A 27,125-nucleotide genomic window follows, 5' to 3' on the forward strand; every position below is an offset into this window, starting at 1 on the left:
AAACTATGGAATTCCAGAGACCTTAGTTACGCCAGTAAGAAAGTCGATTAGTTGGGAGTAATGGCCCTACCTGGCGCGAAGAAGGGGACACCCGGCCGGAGGACCTGCCTGTCGATCACTGCTCTATAATGTTCCGCTCTTTTTCACAGTACCTGTGGAGGACAGCTACGAGACAGGAGGTGACGGCCCACCACTGGACGACGATTTCTCCATCAATGAGCCGCAGCCAGTGTATAAAGGTAGGAGATACAGCGGGAGATACAAATATTGTATTTCGTTATTGGTCTCGAGAATGAGCCTTTGTTGGTTAAATGAATGGATACAGCTAGAGATGCAGATACTGCACGCAGTAATATGGAAGAAGCACTGTTACAAATACAGATATGTATTTCGTTGTTACTTTTTGGTCTCAATTTTGAAGGCATATTTTACAAAGGGGTGATTCAGGGTTACAGATAGGTATAGATATTGTGTAAAGTTGTTAGAGACATACAATAACAAAATAACTAACTGATAACGCGGCTCGTATTCTCACTCATCTCCGTGTGAGCAGCGGATGCCAGTTAGAGTTTCTGTTTTTTAATAGGCTGTCGCATACGATTTCCCATCCTCCCAAAGTCTTTTTCAATCTCCCATGACCATTAACTCGTGATCTCGCCCCTTCTATGGATATTGGATACGCCACCCGCCTAAAGAGTCTCTTTCAGTGACCACTAACCCTGCGTTCGACATCTTTGAGGGATAATTATCCGGGATCACCGGTGATTATTTGGTATTGCAGGGATCACCGATGCAATCAGTCATATTTTTATGTTGATCTTGCTCCACAGATGCCTCTTTTACTCGTTGTCATGTCCACTGCACACGGTGTCAGCCTAAAACACCACATGCTCTCGGTGATCCCGGAAAATTATCCCTCATCATCCAGATGCCGAACGCACGCTAAGTCGAGACCTCACCCTCCGACAGACACCCCACAAGTGGGCCCGATCGCCCAGCAGCCTATCGGTGGTTCATACATCTCCGGAGCGGTGCCAGCCCAGACGGCTGACTCAAACTTCTTCGCGTACTTCCTGACGGCCGTGGTGCTCTGTATAGTGCTCTATCTGGCGTTCCACAACAAACAAAAGGTGAGTTATGATGGCATGTATGGCGTTCCACAACCAACGAAAGGTAAGATACAACGTCTACTAAACAGAGGTGGTGTTGGGTATAGTGCTCTATCTGGTGTTCCACAACAAACAAAAGGTAAACATCGACGGTATGTCTGGCCTTTCACAGCAAACAAAAGGTAAGGTATTCTTACGACTTAATCTGGTGTTCCACGAAAAAGGTAAAAAGACTGGTCAACCTACCTTTACTGTGTGTAGCGCCATTTATATGCTCGTACTGCAGCTCCTCGCACAGTCCTCTGTGCATATTTACACCTCATACGGATGTAAGAACTGGGCACGTATGTACCCATACACTCAATATGCGTGTAACTCAACCCCTCCCCCTCAATCGGCGCAACATTCTTGATCTATGACTAATGTGTGTACCTTGCAACTCCGATGCCCGTGTTTCTTCCATATGTGTAAACCATGAAACACTGACGTACGGTGCATATATTTATGTACATGAGTGTCCACCTACACCCTATATGCGTGTAACCCTACCCCCTTCTCTCCCCCCCCCCCCACAGATTCTGGCGCTCGTTATCGAAGGGCGTTCGTCGTCCGGCCGTCGGAGACCGCACTCCTCGCAGTATCGGCGACTCGACAACAGTCTAGAAGAGGCGATCAGCTCGCAACAGAGGAGAGAAGTGGCGAGCAGTATTGTGTATTGATGGGGTGATGGAAAGGTGATGTGTTGATGTGAGGTGATGGAAAGGTGATGTGGGGGTGATGTGGGGTGTATATTGTATGATGATAATGAGAGATGAGCTGATGTGATGGGTAGTATTGTGTATTGGTGGGGTGATGGAAAGGTGATGTAGGGATGTTGTGTGTATGACGTGTGGTGGTGTGTACTGTGTGATAAGTTGATGACGTGAGTAGCATTGTATGCTGATGGGGTGATCTGGCGTTGATGTGAAAGCTGATGTTTGTGATGTATGGTGATGTATACTGAATCACTGATGTCTGAGGTGGTTAAGATTGTGTGCTTGTGGGGATGATATGACCTGATGTGTACTTGTGACGTGTGGGGAGTATGTCGACTGATGTTTGATAGACTGATGTGGCGAGTTGTTAGAAGGATGATGTGATGATGTATCGGAGTCGGATGATGTGCATGAAGGGAAGAGGCTCACAAACTGATGAAATGGCGTCAGGTGATGTGAGCTGACGTGTACTGAAGGTCAGCAGCATCGAGTTTTGTTTAATGATGTCCTATCGGTCAAAATCCTCCGCAGAAACATTTGAATAACGAACCTGGCATCTGGACACTATTTTCTTGTTTACTTGTTATCAACAACTGATGCATAGCACGAAACAAAACGCTTAGAAATGGTAACTTAATGGTTTGTGATACAGACCTGTAGCATAATTGTGATGCTAAGAGATGTGATTATCAGTCCAAGCAAGTTGTTTGTCATAATTATCACGTGTGATGATGAAAGCAAGTGTTGGGTTATAGGAGACTGATGGGTTTACTTTTTTGCTCATTACGGGGTATGTCTAATGAAAATGTCACATGTAATGGGCATGCATGGTGCATTTTCTCGTAGTGATTTCGTTTGTGATTCATGTTTGAAGCCAGTTGAAGCGTAGCATTTTGTAAACAAAAGTGGTACCGATAGACAAAGCGCCCCTATGTTATAAGTTATAACAAAAAAGTGCGGTGTTTTTATTGATTTGTGGCAATTTAGTGTTGGTGTCGGTTTTTTTGTGCATTCTTTTTGTGTTTTCTCAGAATGTGGCCTTGGTTAATTAGAAACACTCGGGTGTAAATTTTGTGTTGGCTTTTTTCGTAGCGTCGTACTTCGCTGGTTTTGGTTTTCAGTGTATATGTGCCAGTTGTGTACTCTGTTTCTATTATCGTTACCCTATGCTTCGTTGTTTGATGAATACTAGGTATCTGTAGTTGTCAATGATGAGAACTACATTACGATTGTCTACTCTGGCTTGTGGTGATTATGTCGCGTTACAGGGTGCTTTACTCTGCTTATAGTTCACTTTGTAGTCGCAAGAGGCGCTAGTGAGCAAACTGCAAATTGTGTGTTTGCTGCTATTGTTGCTGGGACCAGCTTAGCTTATCGTTTCAAACTTACATAGAGGCTAGAGCTATTCACCCCTCCTATGCTGTTGAGAATGCTGATGAGAATTAAGCTAGTTCCTAGCTATCCCTACTGATCTCTTTTGAGAACTCGGTAAATCTTTGGCTGAGAAATTGCCGTTTTTTTCGCAGAAAATCATGGGTGTTCTCTCCCCTCCCCCCCCCCCGGTAAGCCTTTCCATGGGGGCATTATTTCATCGATCGTATTCCTCCTTTGTTCTTCTCATTTCACTTTCACCCTTGCCCTGAGTGAACTTGCTCGAGTGTGACCGTGAGTTTTCCACTGCACGTGTTCTTTCTTTGATGTGTACGTTTCGAGAGCCGTGACGCTGTGCTGTGATTGGCTCGTTTGTTGGTCACGTGACCCATTGGGCTGACGGTTTTCTGGCAAATGGCAATTGGCATTGACTTTATGTAGTTTTCAATACACAATACTGTATAAGAGATGTGGTTTGCTTTGGACGGTTACCGGAGAGTGGACGGATATCCGGGTTCGATTCCCAGGGAAGGCGAATGCTTTTGTTTTGTCGTTTCGGGAGAGGAAGATCAAGAGACAGGCAGGAAGGGACAGGATGAGAGAGGGGGGGCGAGAGACAGAGACAGAGACAGAGACAGAGACAGAGTCTTCCCTTAGCTTTTCATTCCTTGGCCCTGAAGTAAGCCTTTTGCAGGAGCGGATGGCATCAAGCATCAATAACCCAGCTCAAAACTTCCCTCTCTACCCATCCCTCCCTAATTCTCTACCCTGGGATCGCCTCTGGCAGTGGCTTCACCCCCGCGCCTCGTGGCTCGCTAATCGCTTGTGCAGCTCGGTCACTCCCGAATGTCCGTCAATCTAGCAGCAGATTGATATTCACGAACCTGCTGCGGGCAGTCAGATATTCGACCGGGCCGAATGTCTGACTGGGTGTCTGAATGTCCGAGCGCTGTTTGGTCACCATTGTTCATCAACAGGCTGCCAGCTTGCGGGCGTTTCTTGGCTTATCATTGGTGGATTTCACGTAGTCGACACTGTTCACAAATGGTAGGCCGAGAAATGCCAGCCAGTGGGTGACTTCCGTAAATGGCGAAGCCGGCAGCACGCGGATAAAACTAAGCTAAGACACCATCCAACAGCTTTTGGCATATCAACACCCTGCTCATTAAAGTGGCAACCGAAAAGAGCCAATAACCACGTGCGTTACCCGCCCTCCCCCACTCCAGCCCTGGGCGCGCCCCTGCCACTGACCTCGCCTGGGGGCACGGCCACCGCGCGATCAGCCGCCTCACGCCAGAAGCGCGCGAGACTTTCCCGCGCGAGGACTGTGTGTCTGAGGTCCCCTTCAACCGACCGGATTACTAAGCATCCTTTTCAACATTTTAGTCGTCAAGCAGGAAATCTCACTAAAAATCGCCGTGTCAACAACACGTCAACACGCCGTGTCAACATGCTGTGCAGACCGGATCTAACGCGTACGGCGCCTCCTGGAATGCTGTCACGTGCGTTAGATAACGCACGTGCGTGGCGAGACGCCCAGCCATCCAGTCATGAAGAGCCGGCTGCATGCGCCTCGAGCAAGTCCATGCCGCGATTGGTGAGTATTGTAGACATGGTATTATTAGCGAGAAATATGAGATTGTATTGTTGCAGTTTCAATATGCATGCTAGCCAGCACTTAGCGATATGGTGTTTTCATATTTGAAGTGCTGAGACTGCATATATTTGAAATGTAATTTTACATTCTTTTATCAGCAACCTCACCTTAAAGGAAATAGTTCACATTTTAACATGGGTTTTGAACTGGAATAGCAGTTCCGTAGCTTGGGCTGAGACGAGCATAAATCAGGAGCTTTTACAGCCCAACGATCACCCTAGGCAAAGATATTCTATTTCTCGTCCCGAAAAATGTGTCTTGCGTTGAGGATGTGTGCCTTGCATATATTCGCATCCAGTATGAAACGAGCATGGGTCCCGAAAATTCTTCAGAAACTAGAGAAATTATCTACGAGAACTCTAGAGAAATTCGCTCCAGTGAGGCGCTCCAGTAACAAAAGCACGAGCAGATCGCCCAAATGCCGGTGGCCGCGATAATTTTCAGTTTCTGAAGAATTTTCGGGACCCATGCTCTTTTCATACTGGATCGCGTGTGCCTTACAGAAACTGAAAAGTTCTTCCTATATCAAAAATGTAGAAAATAATCTTTTGTTGTAAAAAGGTTTTATTTTCTTTGCTGATCATTTTGAACATAAAAAATCACAAATCCATTGCAAAAAAAAATAATTTCGTGAAAGTGAACTATTTCCTTTAAGTATCTGAGGAACGTAATCACTGATCACATCCTTTACATAGATTGCGCAACATGCGTACTCTGCTCTAATTTGTGGCTAGACATTTTACTAGCCGCGTTCCTCATGTTGCCAATTTTTTTTTTCAATCATGGCGAATGCTTGAAACTGAGCGCCAATAAATTCATAAATATTATATTCGTGCTAATAACTCAATTAAAAATAACACAATTTTCCAGTATTCTCTACACTTTTTAAAAATCGTAAATAAAAGTTTCCGTATACGGCGGCGCTGGCAGTAACTACGGTAACGCGTTGGAGTCAGGCTGGCACGGTCCGCCGACATCAAAACAACGGTGCGTCAGCTGATTATTGGTCCTCCGATTCAGGAGAAATTATTAACGCGGGAACGCCGGCGCTAAATAAAGGCGGTAGGATTCACGGCTTCGCATGATCGTGTGCAATATTTTTTTCATAGTATCAAGCGAGGGGTATTGCTGGAGTTTTGCAAATAAATATTTTGTTATCAGTTTGGCTATGCGATCGTGAACACTTTATTTTCATAGATACGATATGAAACAGGATAAACAGGCCAACCCAAGGCTTATGTAGGCCAACCTTGGACTTCGCATAGCCATGGACATTGCGTAGGAAGGTACTCGCCGATCGTACCACGATACCACGGGCAAGATATCAGACTTTTGGGAGTTTTGTGTCGCTGAAATGTATTTTAAGTGCTAAGAAGGAAAATAATTCAATTTAATGTCATGGACAATGGACATTTAGCCATTCCAAGCATATAATTTGCCTGGCTTCGACAACCAGATAGCCAGGTTTATTTCAAGAGCTTCTAAAGAGGTAGTGAATTCAATATCGTTTCTATTACATTTATTTGATAATCCTACATATCAGTAAACCTGCCACGCTATCATTCTCGGCGAGCGAAGCGATTACCGGCACATCGTACCAATGCCAATGCAGCGTCGAGCGTCCGATGGTTTACGATAGGAATTATAACAATAGTTTTAAACTAGCGCTTTTTAGAACCATGGTCCGAAATGGTAATTCAAAGAACCTCTTCCCCTTTCAACTCACCTGAAAAAGCTGCTTTCGTGTACCACCCAGCACCCGTTTCGTAGATATATCAAAATGATAACCGGAGGCGAAGATTATCTTTATGATCTACCACGATTCGTGGGGCTGACTAGTACCGACGGGGATCCCACAAACACGACGGTCACATTCATTAAGCATGATGTACGGCGTAAAGCACCACAACTCGGCCCCAAAAGCGCAACCTTCTGAGATATCTTATATTTAGTTTCAAGGCTGGTACTGGTGCAGTTTCAATGCTGGTACTCTGCTCATTTCTGTTCAATGAAGTTATTTCTCGCTTAAATGCGCCTCACATTAATCGTGTGCTGTGCTCCACAATCATTGCGCCGCGCGCTCTTCCTTCTTATCGGCCCCCTTGAGATCGTATCCATCAATATCTATTTGCTTCTAAGTTCTAATGACTTGTAGAGAAGCAATTTTAGAGCGTTTAACAAAATAATTGCATAACGAGCGATGGGAAAAGCCCAATCGTCCAACTCATAAAAAACATTGGGACACAAACAACTGGAAACTGTTGGTAGTTGGTACTTTCGCGCATAGGCGGCGGAACGGGGAGGGCACCGGGGCACCGTGCCCCCCTTTGATTTTGGCATTTTAACATGGGCTCTATGGGCGTTACATGGAAAGAATGGGACCAAAAGTCGGCAGTGCCCCCCCCCCCCTTCCCCAGTTGAGCTGGGCGCAGGTACTAAATAGCATCAAAGGAAATCCTATATTCATCTCGCCGCAGGGTTGGTGACTTATGTACTGAGTTCGGCTGGCTGACAGCGATGTGACTTCAGGACCGGTTGATGAACGGGCCATCCTAGCCCCATACTACAGGAGCCCAGCTGGTCTTGGCGAGCGGCGGCGACTGGACGAGGCTGGACCCCTACTACAGGAGCCCAGCTGGTGCTGACGAGCGGCGGTTACTGGACGAACGGGTCAGCCTGGACCCCTATTGCAGGAGTCCGGCTGGTCTTGGCGAGCGGCGACGACTGGACGAGGCTGGACTCCTACTGCAGGAGTCGAGCTGGTCCTGTCGAGGAAATAGTTCACCTTTAACATGGGATTTTAAACTGAGATAGCAGTCTGATAGAGCAGATTTGTGTATGCCTTATATTTGAACCGTTTGAGATATTCACCTTTTATCAGTGAATATTGGTGCTTAAATTCATGTTCTAGTGCTCATTTACAGCAAGCAGAAACCTCTTCAACACACACAGTGGCCAATCAGCGATGAGAGCACTTACAGGAGCAGAATCCCTTGCAGCTGATAGGTTGTTCAGCTGTTAGTGTTCACTCTAATCATTAAAATAATGAAATCCCTTTAGAAGAAGTGTGTAATTCCAAGTTAGAATACATTTAAATTTTATTCATCACATTTTTAACACACCTTTTTAAATTTTATTCATCAAGTTACAGAAGGTGAACAATTTCTTTTAACACTTACCTTGCTTCAATGGTGACATGTAGCTCTTGCAGCAGAGAAGGCACAGCATTTGGCTGCAACTTCAAATATTTACTTGTTGCTATCAATTATTCAGTTTTGAAATGCATACAGGTAGGTACAGTGAATCTTGGGTTCTCCTGTAAGAATGCCGACCGCAGAAGCAGAAGTTCATCCAAAGCTTGCGCCTGAAAAAGGGCCAGGTTTAATTATCATTATACCATAATCACATTTTTGCCTAATTTGTAAGAAATAGGTTTAGGTTAGCAGAAATAGGTAAGGTTTTGACTAGACCCCCAGGGTCACAACAGGAGATGACCCCCGTGATTGGTGGGACCACCAGGCAACAGCACTGGCACAGTCCGTTCTGACCACCGCACACCTATCAGCCACATTTAAAATGCACTACACTACATCCCCCACCACCTGACCACACCAGACCAAATCTGCACCACGCTACACAAAATCCGCACTGCACCAAGCTAAATCCACGCCACACCAAAGCCTCACCAGCCGGACAAGCCAGCACAGACGAGATCTTGTCGAAATTGCCATGCTTTGCAGAGTGCATACGGGCCTACCTGAACCTGACCTTACCCAACATATGAGCCTGACTGTCCTTAGCACTGGGAGCTCATTGAGACCAGGCCCCACAAGCCTAGTGGCCTCCTGAAACCTGATTTCCATATGGGGTCATTGGGGTGAGCTATTTAAGAATGGTGATCGGATATCGAACGTGAGACAAGACAGCAATGAGCAGTGGGCGGTTCATGCAACCATAATCATGTTTCCTTACCACAAGTATCAAAGCAAAATCAAAAATAGCTACCTATCGAATTCAAATTTCACTGGAACCTCACCTGCATGGATCTTAGGTGAAAGGATCTTGATACATCTGCACGAAAGATACATCTTGATCCACTCATCTCAATCTTGTTTTTCTGCATCCAGGGCATGCAACACGGTCAAGGCCGTATATAGGATATCGCTTCTGGTATTTTTGGCACCACACTCGACTGCTGAGCTCAAATGCAAATTGCAATCACGATCATAAAATACTGAATATTGAATCGCAATGTATATTCAGTCGATGTACCCCTCGTTCGATGTCTCTCAGACGACGAAGATTGTACGTCTACCGGCCAATCCCGTTCTAGATCAACGGGGGCTCGGCTGCAATTATGGAATGTGATTGGCCAAATGGCGTAGAATCTTTGTCGTCCGAAAAACATCGAACAAGAGTAATGTCGCTACTGCGCCATCGTTGCATCGAATTCGCCCCATAGAAGCACGTGTTAACTCTCTCCCATAGGGCCCTGGGTAAACTCTCTCCATAGGGTCCTGGGTAAACTCTCCCCTTGTCTATTTTCTTTAAACGGGGATAGTTTGGACAACAAAATATTTTCGACCTCATAAAAAATAAAACTTAATTTTTGATGTACCTCATTGATGCAAAACATCAGAAAAACATTAGAAATTAAGTCAAAGAAACCGATTGTGTATAAATGGACAGCTGACGGCATGCCTCCCGTGTCCCCTGGCTTGAAGCTTCGGCTCCGTGTTACCTTAGTATTCTATGACCGTGGTTGGAGTGGGGTCGTGTGTGCTGTTATCTGACGGATTCTTTGCGCAAAAAAGGGGCTCACAGTTGTTGGATGGCAGCTTTAGACGTTCAGAAAATGGAGGTAAGAAAAAATAAACCATTTAAAATAGTGCTAGTAACATTTTTAGCAGCATTTATCACGAAATTCCACCCGTTGAATCACGGCCATCTGGCTTGAGCGGTTGGACCGGCTAGTCCTTTTCACTAACTTCCTGGTTATATTTGTTGATGCTAGATGCTTTCGTTGTATTTTTGCATACGTCCTACGCTCTGATGTGCACCGTACAGATTAGTATTGCGAGAAATATGTAAAACAAGCATGCAACCTGTCTTGTGCGCCATATTTGTCTACTTATGTAGATTCGGGGAAAGTATGCCAAGAACTTTCACCTGGTGGCCGGTAATATCAGTATTTATTATATATCGATTTGTATTTAGTTATCTGGTGGTGTTCACTTAAGTTTCTGCTTAGAAATGTGTTGTTACACTGTCTTTAAGCCCTGGATGAGTCCTCTGACATTACACCAGCTTGCCTAATGCCTTCTTTCCCAGGCATGATATCATATCTAAACTTTTACCTTACACCCTGTGACCCTTTCCTCTTCCCCTCCAGCCTTTAGGTGACAGTCATCTGACAACAGGGTCTTGTTTCAGCTCATGTCACTACTTAATGCTATCAGACATTGGCACTGAGTTTCTATGGAAACATTAGCTAAAATAGATAATTCTGCTTACATTTCCATGAAAACTGAGTGCCAATGCCTCGTGTCATCAGGCCAAACTGGAAAAATGCACGCACAATGCCAGGTGTCTGAGGAGACATCTTATTCTCATGTGCCCAAATCTGGTGCAAGCAATTTTGTGCCAAAATTTTGGCATGTGCTGAAAGTTACATTTTACGTATGCCAAATTTCAACCGCTTTTACCATTTGAGCAAATACTCTTCCTTATCTATGCCATAAGTTTGATGGCATTCAACCATTAATGAGACTGGGTGAAAAGCAAGCTGAGCAAAAATGGTTTTCTACCAATATGTTCTTCTAAATAAGGAGGACATGCAGTCAGTTGATGTATGTAGTGCATAAATACGATACAATCGGGTGTGCCAGGCATTATGCATCCTCTTCCCACTCACCACTAAGTACTACAGGTTGCCGGGTCCATGGTGTATCCAGCCAGCTGTGCTGCTAGTTGCCAGATATCCTTGTGCGTCTGCACAACGCTGCATTCATGTGTGTGTGCGTGTGTGTACTGCACACATCTAACGGGGCCTGGGGTTTGGTCTTCCCCTCTGCCTGCATCGTCCTCCCTCTGATTCGAATGGCGCTACTTTCATGTGTAACTAGTCTAACGTGTAAACTTAGCTAAGGTTACGTCTTGTCATTTCGCACAGAAATTTATTTCTGAAACTGGATGCTGCGGCAAAATTTCAGCGCAATCCGTCCGTTCCGCCGGACATGTTGACGGTAAAATGTTTTTTCTGTCTGGACATCAGGCTGGGTCGTGTCGTGAAACAAGTTTAAAACTGGTTCTTACTCCAACCCCTCCCCATTCCCTGCAGCCTCCTCAGGTCCAAGAAGAGATGACTGAAGAGAAGTTAGCCACCCTCCCTCCGGAGCTGCTCGTCAAACACCCGTTACAGAACCCATGGACTCTGTGGTACTACGAGAACGACAAGTCCAGGACCTGGGAACAGAACCAGGTGGAAATCATCACAGTCAACTCCGTGGAGGACTTCTGGTCGTGAGTATACTTTCTGAGGGAGGCTGGGGCTGGATGGGGCTGTTCTGGTCGTGAGTATACTTTCTGAGGGAGGGCGGGGGCTGGATGCGGCTGTTCTGGTCGTGAGTATACTTTCTGAGGGAGGGCGGGGCTGGATGGGGCTGTTCTGGTCGTGAGTATACTTTCTGAGGGAGGCTGGGGCTGGATGGGGCTGTTCTGGTCGTGAGTATACTTTCTGAGGGAGGCTGGGGCTGGATGGGGCTGTTCTGGTCGTGAGTATACCGTAAAATGGGGCGACTTTGGACAGTTTTGAGACTTATCGGTGAATATCTTGAAAACTACTGTAGATAGGAATGTGAAACATAGACTATTTTGTGGGCTGAGTCTGGCCTTATCCATCCATGGTGTCAACAAAAAATTAGGTATAGCCATTTCCCTATTTTTTTAAAAAATGTCTGGTGTTCAAAGTCACCATGCAATGAGGTGACTTTGAACAGTCTGTGTTTTTCATCATTTATCTCATTAGGTGTGCAATTCCTCGTTCCGGTAGGGGTGGCTTTGAACACCCTGATGCTTTTTAACCCGCGCGGGGCTGGGGGGGTAAATTTTACCCCCCCTCGCGAATTTTTGCGATATCTCAAAAACGGCGGCGCGCAGCGCCGCCAAACTTTCAGTACCTTTTCTTACATCAATTTGACACGTTCCCTGAAATTTTGAGCGAAATCCGTCGGAAAATTTTTGAGAAATTGACGTTTTAGTGACGTCATGTTCGTCATTTTCGCCTCAAAAACGGCAAAAGTTCAAACGCCGCTAACATCTTCATTTTTAAAGGAATCAAGACGTAACAAAAAAGGCTATACGTAATTTTACTTTGTCTATCAAATGGCTATCTCGGTTTTTTGAAAATTTTGGATTTTGGCCTAAATTTTTTCAAAAAACTGACTTTTTTTGGGAAAATCATTATAAAATCCAAAATTTTGAGTCTATCGAAAAAACCGGAATATATGTCAGAGAAGTGGTCTATGTGCACCTACATACCAAATTTTAGAAGAATCGGTTCAAAAATGTGGGAGTTATTCAAAATTTTATGACGTCACGACACACAAAATTTTTGAAAAATGACTTTTTTGGAAGTTCCAGACCTCGTACGGAAACAAAAACAGCACCATTCGATTCGCCGTGAAAAACTGCATCAGATAGACACCTTTTTAGGCCTTAACAACCAACTTCAAAATTTGACCTCACTTGACCTGACCTTGACCTGACCTCGACCTGAAATTCATCCAGAGGTGGTCCATATCACTTATTGAGTGTGCCTATTGAATTCTATGAGTAAAATGACCCATAAAACATGTGTCGCACATGCCCTTTTCTATATTTTGTTTTTTGGTGACCTGACCTGACCTGACCTGACCTTGACCTTGACCTCTGAATGATATTGTATGCAACGAATATTGTCTTGGTAGCCTAAGAACACGTTTTGGGCGATCAGTCTCAGTCCATGACTCCATTCTTCGGCAACTACGGTGTAAGGCCGATACTGTAGAAACTTGCAATTTGTACCCTTGACCTGACCTTGACCTTGACCTCAAACTTTAAATTAAGTACATGTTTTTAGTAGTTCGTGATGAGTGCTTTCGATTGGCGTTTGAATTTTCCAAATCGGACCATTAGTTCGGGAGATAACAGTGGGGGTAAAATTTACCCCCCCCCCCCCCAGCCCCGCGCGTTCGGCTGGAGACCCCAGCCCCGCGCGGGTTAAAAAAGAGGCCAAAAACAATTTATACCTGCAAAAATCCTTCTAGGGGTAGTAGTCAAAACAAGGCGAGCTCATCAAGCAAAAAACACAACTTCTTGTAACAACCTCTGCTGATGAATCAAACACCATATTCACAGAAATTAGCACACAGACAGTGAGTAAAAAGAAGCATCTTTCATGGCAAACACCTTACTTACTCATCTTAACACTTGCATAGGCGCTGTGGAGCAACACTCACAGGATATGAAATCACTCGATTCTACTCAACTCAAGTGTAATGCATGCACTCGACTAGGTCTGTGCATGCAATACACCTGAGAACACCTGAGTACAGAGTATCCTTGGACACATGTTAACACTTGGCACCCGACTTAACGCCTTAATACTAACACTTAACACTAGGTACACCTGCTAGCGTCAGAACACGTCAGTCATGAGTTTACCCCAGCATCAGTTTGCATGGTGAGAGCTCCTCACTCTTGAAGTGGAGCCTGCCCCCCCCCCCCGTCCATGTCAGACTGGCTTAGATTGCACACCAGCTGGTCGATCTCTGTTACACCCCTATCTTGTAGCGCAAAATGTATGCAGTGTATTTTGGTGGGGTTACTTTGATCAACAAGTCTTTTGAACAACAAGTCAGGCATGCATGTCACCGGGGCTACATTGAACACGTTCAAAGTCACCCCAGCGAAGTTCCAAAAATGTCATGCTTTTACAAATCCCTTCACAGCATTGGCCATGCTCAAGCAAGCTAAAAAATTATGATGGGGCAATATAGGCCAACCATCGAGAATGGCAAAAATATGTCATTCCGTTCCATGACCATAATGACTAGTCCATGCCATATGGAAGTTTACGGGTATATCTCAAAAAGCTAAAAACATTGATTTAGTTTTTGATTGTTTACTCCTATGTACTAAGGTACATATCTTCCAATATGTCATGTATATTTTCAAATATGTGCATTCTTATCTGTAAAAAAACATGGCTGCATTTATAATTCATATTTTTAAGATATTTGTGATTTCCTCTAAGAAGTGAACGGCGTTCAAAGTCACCCGGAAGTTCAAAGCCACCCCAGTTTACGGTACTTTCTGAGGGAGGGGAGGGGCTGGATGGGGCTGTTCTGGTCGTGAGTATACTCTCTGGGGGAGGGGAGGGCTGGATGGGGCTGTTCTGGTCGTGAGTATACTCTCTGAGGGAGGGCGGGGGCTGGATGGGTGGGTTTGGACTGTTGGTATATTGGAGGGGGAGCAGTGTAGCAGAGTTGTATTTTGCTTAGGTGTCAGAGCCCAGAGGCCGGATTCCGCTCCAAAAAAAAAAAACGGATAAGAGTGAGATATCACTGGTCGGATAGGACCCAAAAGAGTGGGAAAAATTAATAGCATATTTTTATACAAGTGTGGAATGCAAAACGATCGTCCACACAGTTTTTCTCGATAAAATTGGGGTTTTGAGGTGAAAGTGCAAAATGATTCTCACTTGGTTGTCATTTCCCAACCAAATCACCAAATTTTGGGACACTCCCTCTCTCTCTCTCTCTCTCTCTCTCTCTCTCTCTCTCTCTCTCTCTCTCTCTCTCTCTCTCTCTCTCTCTCTCTCTCTCTCTCTCTCTCTATCTCTATCTCTATCTCTATCTCTATCTCTATCTCTATCTCTCTATCTCTCTATCTCTCTATCTCTATCTCTCCCCTACTCTCTCTCTCTCTCTCTCTCTCTCTCTCTCTCTCTCTCTCTCTCTCTCTCTCTCTCTCTCTCTCTCTCTCTCTCCGCGTAACTATCACCAAACATTACCAAGCTCCAGTCGCTGCGGAGAGCTGGTGACTGGTTTCGTTGGCCGACTGCCAGTCGCCTGACCGCCTGACCCATGAGCAAGGCGGCTGGACTCTGGACGGGACTCGGGAGAGATTGTACGATAATATTCAACGTGAATCACTGGCTCGGAGAGTTTGGTGTTTATATCGATTGACGGTTCGTCCCTGATAGTTATGTATGCCGTCATTAGCCAATGGCTATCCCTCGTTATCAGTGGTTCTTTTCCTCCTCGCTGACTCGACAAGGCTTACCTCCGAGGACTAAATACTGCTTCGTCCTCTTCCGCTAAACGCGCTGTCGATCTAGATGTTTATTGACGATTTCGAGGGGTGTGCTCCCAAAGCCCTCGGACTAAGGAAATATGCAGGGTAAAAATGCACCCGCCTGCTGCGGCTTTGGCCGACGAGCGAATGAGGGCGGTTCCCGGAGCTGTGTAATCCAATGCGGAGGGGCGCCGCTCCGTCCTAAACGTCGCTTGACAATAGGGTGCAACGGTAGTAACAGGCGCCATTCACTTTATTCCAGTTGTCACCAAACCTTTCGTTTGAAATCTATTGTCATTTTTAGAGGAGGAATTTCAGTGATCGTGGTTACGCCACATAAGATGGTTCTATTATCCCAAATCAGGTCTGACTCGAGTGCTAGGGACTCGCTTGTTTTCATACTCGCTCGCTCGCTCGTCATTCAATGTAGTACATCGCTAACATCCCACACTGCCTTATACAGTACCTACAATACTAGAGACCAAACTAGAACTACAACTACATAACTACAACATTGATATGTCTTAGCGTAGGCATCGGCTGAAATCCGGCATTTCATGAAATGCCTAACCTTGAACCTGCTTGCACGTCCTACATAGCATATCAAACCATTAGACCTAGCCTTACGTGTTATGTGAAAAGCAAATTGGTTAGATAAGGTTAGGTTACATTAGGTAAGGTCGGGTTAGGTGTTGTTTAGGTTTGGTGCTGAGCTAGCGCCAATAATGCAACCCAAACATGGGATGAAATCCGGCATTTCATGAAAAGCCTAGGATTTCCACGTAAAGCCTGGATATTTCAAGAAATGCCGGATTTCACCTGATGCCTGCGACAGATACATCATCAAACCTGTAACGCATCTGACATCCCTCAATTTATTCCCCACTGCGTACAACTGCATCAAGGTGTAGTTCTATCTAGCTCTTCTACAGGACTACAACATTGAAACAGCGTCGAACCTGCAGCATATCTAACGTCCAAAAATATCTTCCACAGAATCTACAACTACATCAAGACATTATCAAACCTGCAACATATCTTACATCCCTCATCTTCTTCCACAGAACCTACAAACAACTACATCAAGACCGCCTCCAACCTGCAACATATCTGACATCCCTCATCTTCTTCCACAGGACCTACAACTACATCGAGACCGCCTCCAACCTCAAGCACGGCACAGACTACTCGCTCTTCAAGCAGGGAGTCAAACCAATGTGGGAAGACTCGAAGAACAGGAATGGAGGACGGTGGCTCATCTCGCTGGATCGCTCGGACAAGCAGCGGCGGGAGCGACTGCTGGATGTGTACTGGCTCGATGTGGTGAGTGTTTGTGGATTTCTTGGCTCTATTAGACACTCGAGTAAATGTGGTGAGTCTAGCTTGGAATGATTTTTATGACAGGACTTTGCTGTTTTATACGCGCTGCGGAAACTAAACGCTGTAGGCTTCCGTCTCACCTAAAAACGGAAGCAAAAGTCTGGCAACTAATGTCTGGACAATTACACACTGGTAATGGCAAATTCATTTAAAGTGTCGACAAATCTCTGACTCAGCTATTATAATGAGCGAACGGAAACTACAGATCTCACTCCTCCGTGGTGTTCCGTATCTGTCAAACCCACTCATACCCTTTCTATTCGTCCACTTAACGCTATATAATGCTGCATTTAATGTTCGACGCCACGTTTGTCGTCGTCACACATTTTCTACACAGTTAACGTCTTTCCCTGTATCAGATACGCCGCGAGATACGCCCGGGGCTGCAGAGTCGGAGTCTGAGTCGATTTTTGGAAGCCAGCATAGGAGTTTTGAGAGTTACCGAAAATCCATCGACTACGCGGACCTTCCAAATACAGTAGACTTTGAGACGTCCGACGTCTATCTGAAATGGCGGTTTGAACGTTCCATTCAGTCTTACCTTTTCGTCGTAACGGGTTTCGCTTCATCTGTATATCTTATTCGCCTCGTGACACCTCGCTAGGTGGCAGCACTGTAGAACCGTATAGATAGGATAGCGAATATGGCGCACGAGTTACGAATACCGGCAAACATGTATTTCTGTATCAGCTTCAGTGGAAATTGGGGTTGGGGGAAGCTGATTATTATCGATTTTGATTCCTTTTATGTAACGTTTTGGGTTTTTGACCTTTGGAGTAAATTACCCTGCTATCCCTAGTGAATATCATACAGCATTTGGCTGCATAAATCGCCATGACCTTTGACTTATGGTCTCAGTCTGAAGCAGCTTACACAGACGCATTGGCAATTCATTGAATTCGTTAAATGATCTTGTTTCCATTATTAGAATGGATATATTTCAGGCAATAAGGTGCATATGCAATCTTTCATGTTGTAGCAATAGCATGGTATGACAATGACATGACCACACAAGTACGAAAGACAGGACTCAGACTACAACTAGTGGCATTTGACCGAAATCAGAAGTCAGAAGTGATGGCTGCCAACCCGATGCCACTGCTAACAGCAGCTGTTCCACTATGCTAGGGTTTCTGAGGCAGCTTCCAGCAGCAGGCTGCAGCCCTGGAAGGAAGGAACTGAGGAGTCTTTCTGCTAACCCTCAAAACCCACTTGCTGCTGAGAGGGCTGCTTGTTTCGAGGAGGTAGCTGAAGGGATTAGATAGACCTAAAATTAAGTCTGTTGTTGGCATGTGTGGTGCAGCACAATATGATACATGTGTTCTGCACATGTGTCCAGCAGAGCACAGAACATATTTAGCTCATTGCACCTCACCTCAGTCACCTCCTTGCTCAGCATTGAATTGACAAATGGTCTGCTCAGTGCTCTATTAGTTACAACCTCTGCTCAGTGCTTTAGAAGTTGGTGCAGTATTGGTGGCATTAGAGGCATTGTAATCAATGATACGTTCACAGCTGGCCTGAATTTGCACATCTATCTCTTTTGTTTCCTGAACTATATCAACATCATATGATCAATGCAAATGGTGTGAGAATACTACCTGGGAGAGGGAGGCAATCTGATTTCCTCGGGTGTTCATTCATACCTTCCCTTCAACAAGCCTGGGTACCCTGAGTTATTTTCATTGCCAGTTTTAGGCCATTTATCTTTCACATATGTAACTGATAACTGAATGGAAGAATGTAAAAGTCACAAATTTTTGGTGTCAGTGGTCATAAGGCTCCACCCTCTGAAGCCTTATGAATCTGAAGTGATAACTCAGAACTGAGTTTGAATTAGACAGATAACATATCCAACCCCCCATCATTGGGAGCAGAATCAGCCCCTTCTGAACCGAATACATCCCTCATTCCCTGCGCAGTGCTCAGGCTAGTAGCTACTGCCTTTTGGCCCTGACATGCAGATATCATTAGCAAAAAGCAATGTGAAATGAACATGTCCCTTCGCCTTCCGGGCGCCGTTCGAGCAGCTGGTTTTGTAAGTCTGTTCCATTCCATCCCACTGGTCAACAGGTCATTTGAAAGGTTGAGCGAACCCGCACTGAACTCACCGTTGGCCCGCACCAATCATTCTACATCGGCACCCGAGGGTCCACGCTGGTTTCTGAAGGAAGTTCCGACGGTAGTCAATGAGGACCTTATGAAGGTTTCCGAGAACTCTATGCCTATTTCTGAGGGCCCCACGTCGGCCTGTGACGGGCTATAAAAGGTGAATGTCTTATTTACCTTAAGTATTTACCTTAAGTAAAGGTCATTAGGTACCCTTTCGAGTAATCAGACCCTTTACTCAAGAGATGCCTCCTCTTCTTCTGACGAAGACGAGTAGACTGCCATGCTAGGTGAGGCCATACATTGATGGCCACGATGATCATTAGTATGAGAACTTGTAGTTGAACTTTTCAGGGTGGTCCTTCCATTCCTTCCCCAGTCTGTACTTGAACACATTGACATTTGGAGCATCGATGGTGTGGGTTGACAGCTTGTTCCATGTCTGAGTTACTCGTGCCGCAAAGAAGGCTTTTCTGGGTCCCAATTGATGCTGAACTTGAAGTTTTTGATCGTGACCTCGGGTGACACGGCTGAGAGAGTTCTTGAACATGCTGTTGTGACAACACGGGCACTCTCTTTGGAAGTCCACCTTGTCGAAGCCTTTCAAAATTTTGAAGGTCTCGATGATGTCCGACCGTTTCCGTCGGAATTCCAGAGTAGGTAAATTAAGGCTCCTGAGGCGATCTGAATATGAAAGGTGAGACAGTCCGTTCACCAGCCTTGTTGCCCGCCGCTGCACCTGTTCGAGTGCATCTTTGTCCTTTTTGAACTTGGGACTCCATATAACAGTTGCATACTCGAGGTGGGGCCTGACAATGCTTTTGTACAAGGCTTTGAAAATGTCGCTGTCAATGTTTGCAAAGGTATGCTTAATTGCACCAATAATTCTATTGGCCTTGTTAATCTGGTTAGTGACATGTTTTGAGAAGGATAGCTTCATGTCTATAGTGACTCCCAGGTCCTTTTCCTCACAGACTGCTTCAAGGGTATGTTTGCCTCCACCCATAGTTGTCATGGTATACTCACTTCCAGGATTTGTTGGTCCTAGATGCATGACCTTGCACTTGAGTGGATGAAAGATCATCTGCATTGTTTTTGCCCAATCTTGCAAAGAGTTGATGTCCTCTTGCAGATTGTGAAGTTCACCATCGCGCTCGTTGATGACTTGGTAGACCTTGGTATCGTCCGCAAACATAGAGATATGACAATTTAAGAGGTCGGGAACATCACAGACAAACATGGAAAACAAGAGAGGCCCGAGCACTGAGCCTTGCGGCACTCCACTTGTTACATACTCCCAGTCTGAGAGTGATCCATTGACGTTCACTCTTTGCCGCCTGCCTGTTAGAAAACTCCTTATCCACTGATGAGTCTTTGCATTCACCCCTAGAGCCTGGACCTGGGCTAGAAGCCGTTCATGGGGCACAGTGTCGAACGCTTTGGCATAGTCCAGAAACACAACATCCACTGGTAAGCTGTGGCTTAGCGCTTCCGTCCAAATATCAAGAGCTTCCAGTAGGTTTGTGACCGTAGATTTCCCTGTGATGAAACCATGTTGTTGGCGAGCGATAAGATTGTTTGTCTTCAGATGAGCGATGATGTCCTCGCATATGATCCTCTCCAGAATCTTGCATAATATTGATGTCAGTGACACTGGTCGGTAGTTCGCGGGATCACTTTTGTCGCCTTTTTTAAAGATTGGCGTGACGGTGGCCACCTTCCACTGCCGTGGAACTTCTCCAGTTTCAATACTTTTACAGAACAGAGATGTGATGGGTGTCGCAAGCTGGTCAGCAAGTTCGTGCAAAACACGAGGGTGCATGTTGTCGGGGCCTGGCGATTTATCAATCTTCAGTGTTTTCAGCTTGGCATGGACTCGCTGAACAGTTATCGCAACTTGCATCTCTGCCTCCAAAGGCTTTGGAGCTAGCGTTGGGATCGATGACTTGTCTTCCTTTGTGAAAACGCTTGCGTACTGATGATTCAATATATCAGCCTTGTGCTTGTCGTTAGTTGCCAGTTCACCATTAGCACTACGCAAGTCCGAGATACCACATTTTGATTTCCTGCGACGGTTGACGTAGTTCCAAAACACTTTGTGATTTCCTTTGACTTCTTTAGCCAGCTTCGACTCGAATTCTCGCCTTGCTTTCCTGGTCGCGTGGGTAGCTTCATTTCTTGCCTTGACATAACTTTCGTAATCATTACTGTCCTTGGTGTTCAGAAAACGAACCCAAGCGTGATGTTTTTTCTTCACCATTCTAAGAGCACTCCGATTCATCCACAGGGGATTTCCTCTTTTCGCTTTCTTGTTGGTGTCCAGCTTGGGCACGTACCTATCCATTAAATCCGTGATCGTATGTTCAAGCGTATCTGCCATCTCATGTACAGATTTGCCTTCAAATAGTCCTTGCCAGTCAACGTCCAGTGCTTTCCTCATTTCTTCATAGTTGGCTTTGTGGTAATTCAGTACCGCACTCTTTCTTACTGGAACGTAAGGGACAAACGATATAGCGAATGAGACACTGGCATGATCGCTTGCTCCAACCGGGTCTCCAATTGTCAGTTGTTCCACCAAGTCTCGCTCATTTGTAAAGAGTAGGTCATCGAGAGTAGAGCGCTGTCCATCTCTGTATCTTGTTGGCTCTGTTATATGCTGTAGAAAGTAGGTATCGTGTATACATTCGATAAACTTACGAGCTGGGCTGTTCTGGCTGACACCTTCTGGAACTTCTGGGTCCGGGGTCCAGAAAATCTCTGGGTGGTTAAAGTCACCGACTATAACCTTGTGCGAATGATTTGTGGATGCTGCCCAGCCAAGCATTTTGTGAAGATCAGAATCTTGAGGAATAGCTTTACTTGGTGACCCGCTTCTGTAGATCACCCCAACAAGCATACTTGCTCCACCCCGGGCATTAATCGTAATCCAGGTGCAATCCTGAAAGTTGCAGTCTCCCGTGGGATAAACTTGTTTGGCCATCAGATTCTTTTTTACATAAATTCCCGTGCCCCTAGTAGCTCCGGCTGAAAAGTTGCTAGTAAATAATTCGTAATCGGGCAGTTCCATTACAGGGTGTTCAGGCATCAACCCAACTTTAGGTTTCATTTCTGTTAATGCAAGAATATCATAGCTCTCAAGTGCAGTGAGTGCCAGCATCGCGTCGTATTTACTCATAATAGAATTGTCGATGTTGGCATAAAACACTTTCAATGAGTTAACAGTATGGGTTACAGGCTTGGCAGGTTTCTTGTCGTCTTGAATGTCTAGTCTCGCTGTGATGGAACCATGACAATGTCGTTCCGTTTGATCATCCATCTCTTTTCTGGGAAAGCTTGGCGCTTTTCCTGGAGCAGTGCTCGCAAGTTTTTTGAAGCTTCAAGCTGGCATTTTGTCAGATCTGGACGGATAAAGACACTAGCATACGTTTCGTCATGGCTTGTTCGCAAATCCTTCGCTTTAGCCAAGATCAGCTTCTTCTCACTCAGCGCTTCAAGTTTCACTCTCAGTATTCTGGAACCTGTGTCTTTCTTCTTTCCAAGCCGTGTCGCCTCCTGTAACTTCACAGATAGTTTAAACTCAGATTTGATCATTTCTTTGAATGCTGTAATGTCTCCTTCGCTGCTACCGGTCTCAGGGAGGTTGAAAACTGCCAAGTTGAGTTTCCTATTTTCGATGTCTTCTAGTTCACTGAGACCTCTCTTCAGGGCTCTGGTATCAGTGTCCTTTTTTACTAGGTTTGACTTCACAGTCACGGACAGTTCCTCTAGTCTGGTTTCCAATGCTGTCATGCTAGCTGCTGCTTGAGCGTAGCTAGGACTGCGCACTTCTGCTGATGCCGACCCACAGCTTTTTTCCACTTCTTGCAATCTTTTTTCGAGCTTTGCTTGGAGGGCAGCGATCTTTTTGTCATTTTGTGTGACGTTGGCATTGGAAATGGCTTCGATGGCGTTGACTCTAGCCTGCAGCTCCTTTTGCCCCGCCTCAAGCTTCTGGTTAGTCTGTGATATATCAGCTCTCAATCCGGCAATCCCAGCAGAGTTTTGATCGGATGCAGTGGCGAGCCGATCGAGTTCGGATTTGATGGACAGCTGCTCTCGCTGCAACGCTATGATCTGAAGTCTCAGTTGCTTAGCTCCCTCCTTGCATGCCCGACAGAACCACGCGCAACTGTCCGCATCATCCCCAAGGGCTTCGTACAGTTTGTCCGATACTCCTTGGCAAACAACATGGTATCTTAACAAGCACACCCCACATTCCAGTGATCGGTCTTCGGCGCCCATTTCCATCTGACAAGAGCCACACATGCCGGCATATGAATTCATATGAATGCTCGGCATATGAATGCGCTTAAGATCTCAGGGCGGTTCCAAAGCATCGGGTGGTACCTACCTACGTAGAAAACCGTTACGGCGAGGGTTCAGACAATGTGCCCGGAACCTTGCTCTTTCGGCGGATTGCAATATCCTTATCGGCCGCCCTTACCGCCCTAACATTGGTTGTGATCACCAATACTGCTTACGAAGTGCCACGGGACGCTTTGTTCAGGGCCCTTTTGACCGTGAAAGGATGTATGATGGGCTATGCGAATCATTATTCGTGATCTATGAGGAATTTGTCGTCGAATTATGTGCATTGCTTTCCAATTTTGAAAGAAATAGTACTCGAAATCCGAGGTCTCGTGAGATTAGACCGGCCGGTCTGCCTGCGGAGCGGCCGCCGGATCCTACCTATAGTAGTTCAGGAAACGGCCACCAGATGTCAGCCACTTCTGAGTCACGAGGCGAATCTACTAGTCTGAATTAGGCAACGTTGTTATCGAATCTAAGCTGTTTGACTGATAATGGATGTGCAACTGCCTCGTCCAACTCTCAGTCAATTCTAACTATGCTGCATGTTTCGTTTGTTCGCTTTTCCCCCTCTCGCTCTCTTGTTTCTCCACCCTCCCTTACCTCCTCCCCCTCAGTTTCCAGCCCTACTTTTGGTAATGACACTTTCTGCCCTTCCTCTTTCTTTATCTTCGTTTCTGTCCCCTCTTGTTTCTTTTTCCTTTGCTGCTTACGATTTTATAGCATTTCCTGTATTTCTCTCGACTCTTCTCTCTCTCTCTTATTTGCCTAGTCAGCTAACCGGACTGTCTGATGTCTCCCTCTTTAGTAAAATGATCGGTGAATCTTTCCGTAACGCCGGTGATACAGTGTCAATCAGTCAGTCACTCAGCCTGTGTCTATCTAGTCTATGTCAATGTAGTCTGATTGTAACCTCTCTCCATTTCTCAGATGCTGCTGATGATCGGCGAGGGTTTCGGGGACGCCGGTGAGACCGTCTGTCTGTCTGTCTGTCTGTCTGTCTGTCTGTCTCTCTCCCTCTGTCTAACCCTCCCCTCTCCTCGTTTCTTAGATGCTGCTGATGATCGGCGAGGGTTTCGGGGACGCCGGTGAGACCGTCTGTCTGTCTGTCTGTCTGTCTGTCTGTCTGTCTGTCTGTCTGTCTCTCTCCCTCTGTCTAACCCTCCCCTCTCCTCGTTTCTTAGATGCTGCTGATGATCGGCGAGGGTTTCGGGGACGCCGGTGAGACCGTCTGCGGAGCGGTGGTCAATATCCGGAACAAGGGAGACAAGATCGCCATCTGGACTGGGGACGCCAAGCGGGCCGAGGAAATCACCAAAATCGGGTAAGGAGGGTAAAGGAAGTGGGGAAGAAGGGAGCGCAATGGAGGGAGGAAGGGAGTGGGGAGAGGGTTACAAGGGGGATAAGATAGTCAAATCGAACGGAGACGGCAATTAGCGAGCCGAGGAGATCACCAAAATCGAGTAAGGAAAAGGAGTGCTTGAAAACGTAGAATGAATGAATGAATGAATGAATGAATGAATGAATGAATGAATGAATGAATGAAAGAGAGAATGAATGAATTGTGAATGAATAAACGAAAGAATGAATTGTGAATTACTGAGTGATCGAGTGGATAAATGAAAGAATGAATTATAAATGAGTGAATGATTTGATGAATGAAACAAGGAAGGAGGACGATGAAACCAGAACAGAGGGAAGGATAGACGTCAAGCGACGAGTGGTGGACTCCATGACCCTTCTATCACCGGATGAGGGGCGGGTAACTGGTAATGGAACAACTGTATGATGGAGGGGATGCATGCAAGACACGAACGAAGGGATAAGATAGCCATGCCATGTGGACGGGTGACGCCTAGCGTGCGATGGATATCGCCAAAATCGGGGAAGGGGGGAGAAGGAGGAATGGAGGGAGGTGGAAGGATAAACAGACCGTAGATGTTGCTTGCACGTTGGATCGTGGTAACTTTCAGAGATCAGGGATGGGGAGAATCAGGGTGAATGGGGAGTACTTAGAGAGAGATTGACTGTTAACGAACGATGAATGGGTCTCATTAGTCCTTGCCCCCTCTCTCCCCTCCCTCCCTCTCCCTCTCTCTCTCTCTCTCTCTCTCTCGCTCTCTCTCTCGCTCTCTCTCTCGCTCTCGCTCTCTCTCTCTCTCGCTCTCTCTCGCTCTCGCTCTCGCTCTCTCTCTCGTTCTCTCTCTCTCTCTCTCTCTCTCTCTCTCTCTCTCTCTCTCTCCCTCGCTCCCTCTATCCCTCCCTCCATCCCTCTCGACTGACACCATTCTCTTCTCCTCCGTCCACAGTCAGCGACTGAAGGAGGTGCTCAACATCAACCCCAAGATCACTATCGGCTACCAGGCCCACTCCGACACCATGGTGAAGTCTGGGAGCATCGCCAAGAACCGCTATGTCGTCTAACAGCGCCGTACGAGGCTGGGGAGGCGCCGCCGCCACTGGTGATGATGCTGCTGCTGAAGTTGCTGAGGTTGATGAGGATGTTGAAGTTGGTCATGCTGATGCCGTTGATGCTGATGCCGTTGATGCAGTTGAAGCTGTTGATGCGGGAGCTAGTGATGCTGAAGTTGGTGATGATAATGATGCTGCCGGTTGATGTTTGCGTCTGTCCAGCGCCGGTTGTGGCAGTCTGTTTACTACCTGGTTGATCAACTGATAAGCCTGGCGTAAGGCTGGAAAGCCCGACTACGACGACAGCTGATAACTTTGTGGGTGATAGATCGGTCCGTGATAGACTGCCAGAGCAAGGGAGCCTGTGGCGGGAAGGCAATCAGTAGCAACATCAGCAATAGCAACGGCGACATCAACATGAACAGCATTAGCATCAACAAGAACTGCCAGCGTGTACGCTTGCTAAATATTACTCGCACGTTGTGGGGGTTTTGAAAGCCCTATTGTGTCTGTGCATATCAGGCGTTCGCGGGTTTAAACGTCTCAACCTGGGGCGCTCGTTAGCATAGACGGAAAACCGGCTGTTTCGTGTCAGAAGCCATGGCAGAGACTGTCCTTGTTGGGCTTGAGAGCCCTCGATTATTACATTGTGTCATATTTGAAAAAAGAGTCCGGGCAGCAAAAAAAGCATCAACAAGAACAGCATCAGCAACAACATGAGCATCATCAACTTCAACAGCAGCAGCAGCAGCAGCGGCGGCGGCGGCGGCGGCGACCTCATTCACCGCTCCACAGCAGTGTATAGGCTGGGCGGCGCGGTGCCCCCAAAAGGGCTCTACGACGCGGTGCCCAAAGGGTTCTACGCTCGGAGCCCAAAAGGCAAGGTAATGCAGTGGACCGGTCGCCGCAAATGCTAAGGACATTAATGGGTTGGGAAGACTCGATGTGACGGAGAGCGACGGTGGCGCCGTGCGGCGGCCGATCGGCGAAACTGCTGCCTGTGATAGTGACACGAGGGAGAGTGGTGGAGAAAGGGAGAGTGGTGAGAGGGAGTGGTGGAGAGTGAGGAGAGACAGAGGGAGCGAGTTAGCCGGCGAGAAGCGGCTCGTGTGAGAAAGCTGTGTAACACGCTCGGGCGAAAGTGGTGGCTGTTTCGAAGCCGGAGTAGCGCTTGTAAAGCGAGCGTTTCATAAAGCAAGGCGTGTGGTGTGGAGTTGTGTTGGCCGCAGGCTAGCCAGCGTATAAACGAGCGAGGGAAAGAGCTAAAATCGTGACAAGGGAAAGAGAGAGGAGAGACTAGTGCGGCGTTTGTTGCGTTCTTGAGGCGTTTCGCCTCAAAACACGTGTGCTGTCTTCTCCAAGGTGTGTTCTTTGTGTAACCTGAAGTGAGAGCGCTGTATAGACGAGAGCGAGAAAGAGGGTGGGAGGGACGGCCGGAGGGGCCCCGAAGAGGGGCTCGGAGGCCGCACTGCCTAGGCCGCCACCTGCCCCCGAAGTGGCGAAGCTAGCCACTTGGGCTCGTAGAACATCCGCTGTGTATGTAGCCTATCATTATTGTTGCTGTGTTTAATAAGTATGTGAGTGTGTGAGTGAGTTTGAGGTTGTCCATGTTGGTAATTCTAATAGAGATATGGTTACTTTGGATCA

The 27,125-nt window shown here is 46.4% G+C and overlaps 2 protein-coding genes and 1 long non-coding RNA gene across 4 annotated transcripts in view; 2 read left to right on the forward strand and 1 right to left on the reverse strand.

Annotated features, from left to right (window-relative positions):
* LOC122376680 (trans-Golgi network integral membrane protein 2-like) overlaps window positions 1-3,702 on the forward strand; it is a 10,171-nt gene extending 6,469 nt beyond the window's left edge. Inside the window, exons 5-7 of the mRNA XM_043356588.1 lie at window positions 150-239; window positions 970-1,130; window positions 1,685-3,702. Of these exons, the coding sequence (XP_043212523.1) occupies window positions 150-239; window positions 970-1,130; window positions 1,685-1,828 (395 nt within the window). The 3' untranslated portion in view covers window positions 1,829-3,702. The remainder of the gene's footprint in view (window positions 1-149; window positions 240-969; window positions 1,131-1,684) is intronic.
* A 608-nt stretch (window positions 3,703-4,310) lies between these two features.
* On the forward strand, window positions 4,311-27,125 carry LOC122376681 (eukaryotic translation initiation factor 4E-like). 2 transcript variants are annotated; one of them, XM_043356589.1, is made up of 5 exons: window positions 4,311-4,832; window positions 11,233-11,414; window positions 16,367-16,553; window positions 24,251-24,390; window positions 25,376-27,125. In XM_043356589.1, exons 1-5 carry the CDS (start codon window positions 4,686-4,688, stop codon window positions 25,488-25,490), a joined length of 771 nt encoding a protein of 256 aa, XP_043212524.1. In that variant the 5' UTR covers window positions 4,311-4,685; the 3' UTR covers window positions 25,491-27,125. The 2 variants fall into 2 exon arrangements, with proteins under 2 accessions (XP_043212524.1, XP_043212525.1); XM_043356590.1 differs by lacking the exon at window positions 4,311-4,832 and adding an exon at window positions 9,621-9,753.
* On the reverse strand, window positions 7,599-9,089 carry LOC122376682. Its single transcript, XR_006255682.1, has 3 exons — window positions 8,929-9,089; window positions 8,072-8,256; window positions 7,599-7,657 (listed from the first exon to the last, which is right to left on the reverse strand). It is a non-coding gene; the product is annotated as an uncharacterized LOC122376682 (long non-coding RNA).

The sequence above is a fragment of the Amphibalanus amphitrite genome, unplaced genomic scaffold (assembly GCF_019059575.1).
Source record: "Amphibalanus amphitrite isolate SeventyFive unplaced genomic scaffold, NRLGWU_Aamphi_draft 002240F_arrow, whole genome shotgun sequence".
Taxonomy (NCBI): Eukaryota; Metazoa; Arthropoda; class Thecostraca; order Balanomorpha; family Balanidae; genus Amphibalanus; species Amphibalanus amphitrite.